Source organism: Trichechus manatus, unplaced genomic scaffold (genome assembly GCF_000243295.1).
Source record: "Trichechus manatus latirostris isolate Lorelei unplaced genomic scaffold, TriManLat1.0 scaffold00066, whole genome shotgun sequence".
NCBI classification, from domain to species: Eukaryota; Metazoa; Chordata; class Mammalia; order Sirenia; family Trichechidae; genus Trichechus; species Trichechus manatus.
The window spans coordinates 11,328,072-11,339,614 of record NW_004444002.1 but is presented as its reverse complement, the minus strand read 5'-3'; the positions used below and the strand labels follow the sequence as shown (position 1 = coordinate 11,339,614).

The window sequence follows — 11,543 nt, the reverse complement described above, 5'->3', positions numbered from 1 at the left end:
AATGAAATGTACAAGGACCTGGAGTCAGAAAACCAAAGGGAAGAACATGCTTGGCATTTCTCAAGCTGAAAGAACTGAAGAAAACATTCAAACCTAGAGTTGCAATATTGAAGGATTCTATGAGCAAAAAAATTGAACAACACAGGAAGCATCAAAAGAAAATGGAAGGAATATGCAGAGTCACTCCACCAAAAAGAATTGGTTGATGTTCAACCATTTCTGGAGGTAGTGTATGATCAAGAACTGAAGGAAGAAGTCCAAGCTGCACAGAAGGCATTGGCGAAAAACAGGCTCCAGGGATTGAGGGAATACTAATTGAGATGTTTCAACAAACGGATGCAAGGCTGGAAGTTCTCACTCATATATCCCAAGAAATTTGTAAGACAGCTACCTGGCCAATAGACTGGAAGAGATCTATATTTGTGCCCATTCCAAAGAAAGGTGATTCAACAGAATATGGAAAAATATTGAACAATATTGTTAATATAACATGCAAGTAAAATTTTGTTGAAGATAATTCAAAAATGGTTGCAGCAGTAGATCAACAGAAAACTGCCAGGACCTCAAACTGAACTCAGAAGAGGATGTGGAGTGAGGGATATCATTGCTGACATCAGATGGATCTTGGCTGAAATCAGAGAATATCAGAAAGATGTTTATCTGTGTTTTATTGACTATGCAAAGGCATTCAACTATGTGGATCATAACAAATTATGGATAACATTGGGAAGAATAGGAATTCCAGAACACTTAATTGTGCTCGTGAGGAACCTGTACATAGACCAAGAGGCAGTCGTTTGAACAGAATAAGGGGATAGTGCACGGTTTAAAACCAGGAAAAGTGTGCATCAGGGTTATAGCTTTTCATCATACTTATTCAATCTATGCTGAGCAAATAATCCAAGAAACTGGACTATATGAAGAAGAACATGGCATCAGGATTGATGGAAGCCGCAGTAACAACCTGCGATATGCAGGTGACACAATCTTGCTTGGTGAGAGTGAAGAGGACTTGAAGCACTTACTAATGAAGATCAAAGACTACAGCCTCCAGTATGAATTAAATCTTCACATAAAGAAATCAAAAATCCTCACAACTGGACTAATAAGCAACATTATAAAGGGAGAAAAGATTGAAACTGTCAAGGATTTCATTTTACTAGGATCCACAATCAACACCCAGGGAAGCAGCAGTCAAGAAATCAAACGACGTATTGCATTGGGCAAATCTGCTACAAAAGTCCTCTTTAATGTGTTAAAAAGCAAAGATGTCACCTTGAGGACTCAGGTGCACATGACCCAAGCCATGGTGTTTTCAATCGCCTCATATGCATTCAAAAGCTGGACAATGAATAATGAAGACCGTAGAAGAATTGATGCCTTTGAATTATGGTGTTGGCAAATAATATTGAATATACCATGGACTGCCAGAAGAACGAACAAATCTGTCTTGGAAGAAGCCAGAATGCTCCTTAGAAGCCAGGATGGCGAGACTTTGTCTCAAGTACTTCGGACATGTTATCAGGAGGGACCAGTCCTAGGAGTCCTTTGCCAAGGACATCATGCTTGGTAAAGTAGAGGGTCAGTGAAAAAGAGGAAGACCCTCAATGAGATGGATTGACACAGTGGCTACAACAATGGGCTGAAGCATAAGAAAATTGTGAGGGTGGCGCAGGCCGGGGCAGTGTTTCTTTCTGTTGTACATAGTGTCGCTATGAGTCGTAACCAATTCAATGACACCTAACAATAACAACAACATGTGACTTGGACCCTATCCCTTCCTATCTCTCTGTGCTCAGTGAGTGTTAGGATAGAAATGAATGATACTGAGGATGAGATTACCCTTTCCCTTAGGCCCTTTAGTATAAATGTGGTAAGTACACTTCCTCTGAAGTTGAATGTCAATGAAATGGCATATAAAAGTGGAAAAGAAAGGGGTACACTGTGACCCATATCTCCTTCAAATCCCTATTGTTACAATCTTAGTTCAGGTCCCCATTAGGACTTAAACTATTGTGACAGCCTCCTAATCAGCCCTGTATCTAACCTTCCACCTCTTCAATCATTTCTCTATATTTTTGCCGAAGTGATCTTTCTAAACACAATTCTGAACATTTTACTGCTCTGCTCAGCAACCTTCAATGGCTACCCTATAGCAGTGATCAGCAAACTTTGCAGGCCACACATGGTCTCCATCAAATATTCTTTTTTTTTTCTAACACCCCTTAAAGAAAAGTTAAAACCATTCCGAGCTCGTGGGCGGTACAAGCCAAGGGTTGGATTTGGCTTTACAGACTCCAGTTTGTTTGCACCTATAGAATAAAGTGCAAGTTCCTTAATGTAGCATACTAGTCCTTCCATTATCTGGCTTACTGCTTTCTTCTCAAGTATTATCTTTTGCCAAAAACACTTCCCACACCTTCTGCTGCAGTTATGTTGAATTGTTGGCAGTATCTGGAAGTACACCAGGCTGGGTTTTGTACCTCTGTACTCGTTCACATTGCTTCCATTAAAATTGTCCTCCCATATTCAACTGGTAAACTACTCCTCTCTTAAGAGTCTACTAAATGCATTGTCTCTTCTCTTAACTGTTTCCTAACTGGCCAGTTAGAACTGGTCAATATATGTTGTGCAAATGTGGATCACAGTATCTATGGTACTCCACTGTGCTTATTTGCTCCCTAACTCCAACGTGAGCCTGTTAAAGGCAGAAAATGGCTTACTTGGATTTGCGTCCCTAAATACGTTAGCCATTTAGTAAATGTTTGTGGAAGGAATGTTTCCAGACACAGCGTTAGCTAGTGACCCAACACGAACAATAACATAAAAAAAAATGAAGAGAGGATCAACATTCCTCTGAGTTGTGAGTGACCTATACACAGAAGAAAGTTATTATTTTTGTAGTCTCTAGACAAGTTCCCCAACTCCCATCCTTACACTTTGTTATGTGATTTCATCGTACACCCACGAAGGCATGGAAATGGTTGCAAAGACTCTCATGGTAGATTTTTTGAGTAATAATCCCTTCTATTAGTTCCTGTGTTTTTAGAATCATAAATGGGGACTTAAAATCCATCTTCTAATAAGCATACTTTGAAAAATGGTGCAAGGACATCTAGTATTATTAGTGCTAGAATGATGACCTAAATAGGTGTTGGTGTGCTGCCCTTGGAATGTAGCCACCCTATCTCAGTGGGGGAAAACGTGCTCTGAGTTCCAAGCTGATGACTTAGGAGTTAAATTTTGGACATAACTCATTCCTAAGTTTGGGGCTGTCTCTACTTAAAATATATGAAGCATAGGTCAGGAACTGGAATAGGAGTCAATCAGATTAAGAGCAAAGCCATAAAAATGAGAGCCAAAGAGAAATATGATACTGTGTTTCCAAAATTAGACCATTTTCTGGTGAGGCTCCTAGTTGTACACTCTGGAGGGGAAGATGCATAAAGGAAGTAAACTTTAGAAAACAAAGAACAGGAATATTTGGTAGCTATTAGAAAACAGCAGTAATAGCCAACATTTATTGAATGCTTACTATGTGCTAGGAACTGTTCTAAGCACTTTATATGAATTGTCAATTTAATCCTTCCAACAACACTATAAGAAAACCAAAAAAACCAAATCTGTTGCCATCAAGTCGATTCCGACTCATAACGACCCTACAGGACAGAGTAGAACTGCCCCATATTGTTCTAAGGCTGTCACATCTTTCTCTCATGGAGCTGCTGGTGGGTTCAAACCACCAACCTTTCAGTTAGCAGCAGAGTACTTAACCACTGTGCCACCAGGGCTCCTACACTATAAGGAGGTTTTTATTATTATCTTTATTTTATGGATGGGGAAATTGATGCTCAGAGCAGTTTAGTGATTTGCTTAAGATCCTATAGCTAATAAATGGCGGAGCTTGAATTTGTTTTGTTTTTAACTTTTTTTTGTTTATTGTGTTATAGTTTAAATGAAGTTTACATTTCAAGTTAGTCTTCCATACAAAAATTTATACATACATTGTTATGTGACCCTGATTGCTCTCCCTATACTGTGGCAGCACACTCCTCCTTTCCACCCTGGATTTCCTGTGTCCATTCAACCAGCTCCTGACCCTCTCTGCCTTCTCATCTCACCTCTGGACAGGCGCTGCCTGTTTAGTCTCTTGTACCTACTTGACCTAAGAGGCACACTCCTCAAGAGTATAACTGTATGTCCCACAGTCCAGTCCAATCCCTGTCTGAAGAGTTGGCCTCGGAAATTGTTTTAGTTCTGGGCTGATAGAGAATCCAGGGGCCATGCTTTCCGGGGTTCCTCCAGTCTCAGTCAGACCATTAAGTCTGGTCTTTTTACTAGAATTTGAGTTCTGCACCCCACCTTTCTCCTGCTCCATCCGGGACTCTCTGTTGTGTTCCCTGTCAGGGCTGTCATTGGTGGTAGCTGGACACCGTCTAGTTCTTCTGGTCTCAGGGTGATGAAGTCTCTGGTTTATGTGGCCTTTTCTGTCTCTTGGGCTAATACTTTCCTTGTGACTTTGGTGTTCCTCATTCTGGCTGAGCTTGAATTTGAACCAAAGCTTTCTGACTCCATTGTCCACAATTTAAGCAGCTTCTGATGATATACATGGTACCGCCAACAAAGTGCGGTGTGGAACTGATGGGAACTCTCACCTGGCCCTCTTAATACCAAGAAAAACTGAATCAGAAGAAAATATGTAAGGAAGAAGGGCTAGGCTGGATCAATGGAGAATTGTCAGTTTCCAATGATTTTGCCTCTTAGCTTTGGACAGAAAATCCTAATAATCAGGGTATAAGCTTCACACTCCATTTGCCCACAGTAGTGGTAAAAGACTTATGGGAAGACTCTGTAGATTTTTTTTGTGTTTTGTTTTGTTTTTTAGAAACCAGAAAGGATCAGAAAGAAAGTGAAGAAGCTGTCTGAGATGAGGTTAAAGCCTAGGATAGAGAATATTGGGACCGGAAATCCATCTACACAAGAGGAGGGTGTGGGAGGAAAGGAAGTTTGAGGAGCAAGATATATCTCCCTTTTGCATGTGCTAAGGCAGAAGGATCCTGGAGTCAGTTGGTCAAAGTCAAGATGAGAAAAATAATTGACAAGTTACCAAGATGCAAAGTGCACAATGAATGATGGCTGCCAATAATAGAAAGTGCAGATGGCATGTTATTAAATTGTGAAGAAGGAGAAAATGAATCACAATCTTCGCCATGAAGACTCTCGGGGAGAGAAGATATGCTAAAGCTCATAAATGTGTAGAGATGTGGGAGCAGAAATGGCCAGAGGGTTGCTAAGGCACATCATGGAAGAGAAGGCAGAGAAATAGGAGAGGCAAAAGAATAACAATTTTGGTTTAGACTTTTTATAAGGAAGTGATATGATGGAAATTTAATATTTGTAGAAACAATGTTGGTTGAGAACAGATTTATTAATATGTATAATATGTAAAATACTTTAAAATAAGAAATTGTAAGTATAAATTAGAATAATTTATTTAAAAACACTTTTAAAAGGATAAAGTGCTTTCCAAACAAATGATACTTCTTGTCATGAAATGTTATCACCTAAATGTGGGAACTCAGGGGCCGTTAGGTTCAAATTGGGGCAGGTGCTTATAAAATGTGACATGAGGAGCAAATCTTATACTATAGTTGGGTACCCACTGTCTGGTATATGAATTTTATTTACCATGCTCACTAAAATTTTTGTTGTTATTATTTGTTTTAAATGAGGTAAATTACAATGATAGGTCAAGTTTTCATTCTTTTTTTCCTGCACATTGGAGAAGTTTAAAGAGAGCCATTAGGACCTGTCATTTCCTTTGGCTAATTTCCTAAGTGCACCTTTTACATCCTTATTTCTCAGGGTGTAAATGAGGGGATTTAACATAGGAGTAATTGCTCCATAAAATATTGAGAAGAATTTGTCCTCTTCTTGGAACTCCTTTGACTGAGGTTTCAAGTACATGTAGATGGCCGTCCCATAAAATACAGTGACTATAGTCAGATGGGATCCGCAGGTAGAAAAAGCTTTGAGCCTGGCCTCTGCAGAGCGGATCCTCAGCACAGCAACCACAATGCGAGTGTAGGAGACGAGGATGAAGGTGAAGGGCACGGGCAGTGTGAATATGCTGATGGCCAGACCCAGAATAAGTCTGACTGGGGTGTCTGAGCAGACAAGTTTCAACAGGGCCTGGTACTCACAGATAAAATGGTTGATACTATGTCCACAAAAATGAGTGGGAAATGCAATGACTGGTATTATTGTCAAAAGGAAGGCACTGGCCCAGGTTACCATGGCCAACTGTATGCAAACCTGGTTGTTCATAATGATGGTGTAGCGCAGGGGGTTGGAGATTGCAACAAACCTGTCATAAGCCATGACAGCAAGGAGGAGACACTCGGTCATCCCCAGAAAGAGGGATGTGGTCATCTGGGCATAACAGTTGGTATAGGAGATGGTGGGGAAGTCTCTGAAGCATTGGGTCAAGACATACGGCTCCCAGCTGGTGGAGTAACAGATATCAAGGAATGACAAGTTACTGAGAAAAAAATACATGGGAGTATGAAGTTGAGAATCCCATCTGACTACAGCAATTATAAGGCTGTTTCCAAACATTGTGACTAGGTAGAAGAACAGTAGTCCCAAGAAGAAGGCAGCCTGGATTTGAGGCTGTTGGGAAAATCCAACAAGGATGAATTCAGTCACCTCAGAGGCATTATCATTCTTTAGACTGCCCATTTAGTTGTCTCAGATACTGGTAAAATAGAGAAAACATAATGTCGTCTACATGGGAGATAAGAGGGAAAACATCTCAATAGCCTCTTAGAATTCACTTCTGGAGCTCTGATTAATTACTGTGTATCGTTTGTCTTATTGGGTTAGGCTGTGCGGCACAAGTATCCAATGATGGAAATATAGCCTCTCTTTAATTTTCCGTTTTGTAGCACCTTATATAATCAGGAAGGCTGATTAAGTTGTTTGGGCTTTTAGAGTCCAAATAAAGTTACTTATATCTGGTCAAGTAAGACATCTGCTTTCTGGTTAAATAAGACAAACACTAACGTGAGGTTAAACAGAATTATTACTATAATTTGAGGGCAGAGCTAGATGGTTGATTTTACCCTTGATCAGTAAAGAGACAAATATGCTATAGCTCCCCACCAAAATATGGGTTTGCCAGTTGTATTTAGTTGGTTCACCAGTTTAAAAAAAATTTCTAAGTTGAAGTTCAAGGATTCAGTCGTGGCTGTGTGAATTCTTGAAATATTTCTTTGCTTTCCAAATTTTTTTTGTTCTTATATCTCACTTAGAACCACTTAAGGATGGTAAATTAGGAAGTATATATGGAGCTAAGGCGATCAGTCAATTCAATGGAAAAACACAATCAGCCATATTGACATGAAATAAACCAAGCTACTGGTGGATTTACTGAAATCTCACTCTTTGTTTAATTGTTCTGACATCTGTCCTCAATTGGCAGATCCTTACTAGGTGCAGATCCTACCATCTCCACATCATTGCAAACAAGAGCTTAAATGGTAATGGGAAAATCTTACCAGATAAAAAAATTGCATGAAGAAATGGTTACCTGAAATTGTGAAGAGGAACAAGGCAAATTTGGGAATGCATATTTCCAGAAATGTTAAAAAAAGAAAAGACAGAGCTCTGTCAGTCTTGCATGATTTAGGTAGGAAGTGAAACAGATGACCCATTGTGGTCTCTTTTGGCTTTAGGATTTTCTTATTTAGACATAGCATCAAAGCTCTCCATACCATATACTTACATTAGTGCTGTATGTAATTGGATCATTCTTCATGCCCAAAAGGCAGAATGTTGAAATACAGAAAGAAAGCAAGGGAGCCAGCTGGATTTAAGCCCAAGTTCTGGTGCCACCCCGCACAATCTTGAGAAAGCCAGTTTCATCGTATGTGAAATGGGAATATCACCTAACCTCTTGCAGCATTGCTCTAAGTATTAGATGAGATAATTTCTATAAAGCATCTAGCCCATTTATAGCCACCCAAGAAATGTTAGTTCCCTTCCCGCTTTCACGCTCCGTGTAGAACCTACCCTTCAGCTCAGATTCATTCCTGTGAACATGTGCCAAAATGTCATTTCATCCTACCTCTCCTTGTGAGGTTATTACATTACCAGAAACAATACAATCTGAAGTTTTAGGTTTGAGTAACAACTAAAGAAAGTTTGACTGCGTAAGTCATTAAAATTTGTTCCTGATGGTAGGCGGGAAAGACACATAAAGAGACGAAAATTACTCACTGACTTAGAGCTGGAGGACAGCAACAGAGAAGTGCACCTCATTCATAACAGAAGCATTTTGCAGTTGGCGACACCCCCACAAATGACTAATCTCCAAGAAGAAATTTGATTCCTTCAACTGCAAGGAAAAGAAGTTTAGCATAAGCAGCTGTGGTGATAAATCTTCCTATCAGTTGAGGTTATAAGGCTGGAAAATCTTGAGGTAACTGTGAATCATTCACATTTATTTCCACTTGTTTAAATATATTTTTCTTTTATTTACATAGAGGTGGCTTGTAATAAGGCTACCATGAAATGTGGATGTCCAAAAACAATGAAAGAAAATTCATTTTCTAGCATACATAATAATAACACAGATGCCAGTTCATGACATGCAGTGTTTCTTTGCCTGTACAAATATTAAAATATTTCTTCTTGTAATGTCCAAAATTCTGTTACTTTGTTTCCAGCCACAGAAAAATAATATCTTTTTTGTATACTTTGATACGTATATTTTCAAAAGATTGGTGTTTGCAAAAAACGTGTAGTCTTACTTACAGACCTCAAATATTTAAGTAGTGTTAAAAGAAGCCTCAATTTAAATGCAAGAAGGAACTTTGAAACTTTGGAAAATCTTGTGGTGGTTTAAGTATTCATAACCTCATCCTGAAGAAAAGTTTCCACTTCTGGGACTTAGGGGATGTCCCTGCTTTGCAATTAAGCCACTTAATACAAACAAGCAGAGAGAATACAAAGGAGAAGGAGGAGGAGACGTCTGCTATATTTAGCTCATTAAAATAATGTTCACTTTCCTCCCAACTCTGTTAATGAGAATTTCAATGAATGTTCCTTATAGCAATGATTCTGTACAGTAAATATGGTAGTTTGGGAGAGGGGACTAGGGCTGGTCTAAAAGAGAGACTTTCTTCTGTCTGGGCAGTTCTTTATTCACTCTCTCTTCTGCTAGCAAGTTAAGTGTCCAATTAGTGCTATGAAGAATTTAAAATGAGGAATTTTGGAGACCAAGATGTATATATAATGTGATTGCCTAACTTTGCTTAAATTTTGTGCCTGCTGGGTCCTGTGAATGATATGCTATGTGGATCAATCAGGTTTTCTCTCAAATATGATTGTGAGTTCAGCAGAGATTAGATGATGGTTTATTTTTATTTAGTTTTACTTTTTTATCTTGAGGGAATTTAGATCCTGTATAATGGAAGTAAGGTTGAGTGTACAGTTTGGGGTCTGAAAGCCCCTTGACTTTAGTGACCATACTTGAGTCATTTGTTTTCTCAGCCACTCTACCTTACACACAGGAAACTCTTGAAAGATGTTTACTGAAAGACAAGCTCTTGATATCACTTTGACTAAATGGATTGTTCCATTCAGATATTTTTATACTGCACTTAATTATACTAGTTGTTTTTGACCATTTGACCCCTGAATAACTTTTTTTCCTTGAAATTTTTACTCTTTACTTCCTTTGTACACAAAAAATGTTGATGGGTAGTGGAGTGCTCTATAGAAAGACAAGAGACAAGGAGGACTTTTAGCCAGAGAGTCAGTTTACATTAGAATTTTTTGTGTTACTCTTCCTACCACTGTCCATAAGACGGTTGGTGGTGAGGTTTTCCCTATGTGGAGTACTCATTCCTCAAGAATTTTCTTTGTGGTTCTATTCTAGGAAGCTTCTTACCCCTGTATGTTAAAAATATATTAAACCTGCATGGAAATCCACAAAATAAGAAGGAGAATAAGATGGTGAACATCTGCAGGAGCATACAAATTGGGAGAAATTGCAGTGCTATCAAGAAAATATTTCATGGAGGACATGGTTGATCCTTCTCTAATGAAGATTACAGAACTGGCATAGACGCAAGCTACAGTAGGAACAGAAGACTTCAGCTGTCCAGGCACCAGAGGGAAGTCTCATTCTGCTAAAAGCAGGGCATCTGATAAATTTGGGATTTGCCTTGCTGACAATTTCATTTCTCAGAAGGTTAAAGAAGCATTGAGGGAAAATGATGGTATAGGTTTAATTATGATGGAAAGGACTGGAATCTTGGGAGAAAATAACCATATCATCTGGGAGTTCATAATAGAAAGAAACTCTTTGGCCAATATTTCTAAATGGGAAGTTGATGGTGACGTTATAGATATCTTTTCTCTGAATCTTTTAATTTAAGATTTATTAAAGTCTCTGATAATAGTTTGACCAGAGCCAGAGAGTCCCCAGAGACTTAAGATGAAAATAGATCTTTTTTCATTTCAAGAGCACAGAGCAGGCAAATGGCCCAGACTCAGCTCTGCTGGGTGTAAACAGTATTTTCATAGCAATTTCATAAGGCCCAATTGACAGTAACTTTCCCATCCCTTCGTCAGAGTGTCCTAGACCCATTCCCATAGCATACTGACCTGTGCAGTCTCATCTTAAAGTTTACCAGGTATCTGGATTTTACTTATCACATGGATGCTTTTCTCAGAACACCTTAATGCTGTATTTTTTGGTATGTAAATAGGAGGATTCAATCTAGGCTTCACTGGTCATGCAGAATCATTAATTCATTCAGTTATTCATTCAACAAATATTTATTGAGCTCTTACTATGTGTCTAGCTTTGTTCTAGGTGCTGGGGGTACAATAATGAACAAAAGAGGCACAGCTTTCCTTCTTGTTTAGCTTATATTTTATTGGGAATTGACAGACAATAAGTAACAAATACATAAAACAATTTTAGATAGTAAGAAGTGTTAGGAGGAAAATAAAACAGGGTGATACAAAAGAGAGTAGTGAAACGAGTTTATTACTATAGATGTATGGTTAGGCAAGGCCTTTTCAAGGAAGATGACATTTGATCTGGGACAAAAATGACATAAAGGAACCAGTCATGTGAAAATATGGGGGAAGAGAGCTCCAGGCAGAGGGAACAGCAGGTGCTAAGACCCTAAGGCAAGAAGACATTTAACAGTTTGCCGAATAGATAGAAGATAAGTGTGGATGAGGCATAGTGTAGGGTGATCAACTGTCCTGGTTTGTTCAGGACTTTCTCAGTTTTAGCATTGAAAGTCTTGTGTACCAGGAAACCCCTCCATTCCTGTATGGGATTTGGAATTGCCACAGAAATTGGTTAATGACATTGACCTCACAGTTAGAGTATTTTTCTCCAAGTTAACCCTTTGGTGACCCAATTATTTTCTGCTTCGCATTTTTTGTTGATACCATGTGTTTTCATTAATGGAAGCATGCTGAATCATTGAGTGTGTCTGAATTTTGGGTAGGTAGTA

The 11,543-nt window shown here is 38.9% G+C and overlaps 1 protein-coding gene across 1 annotated transcript; it reads right to left on the bottom strand.

The window, feature by feature from the left end:
* Positions 1-5,802: 5,802 nt before the first annotated feature.
* Positions 5,803-6,741, bottom strand: LOC101343520 (olfactory receptor 13H1-like). Its single transcript, XM_004379655.1, has one exon. It carries the CDS (start codon positions 6,739-6,741, stop codon positions 5,803-5,805), a length of 939 nt encoding a protein of 312 aa, XP_004379712.1.
* Positions 6,742-11,543: the final 4,802 nt, after the last annotated feature.

Coding starts and splice junctions, on each gene's coding strand:
- LOC101343520 (XM_004379655.1), bottom strand. CDS start 6,741: ATGGGCAGTCTAAAGAATGATAATGCCTCTGAGGTGACTGAATTCATC.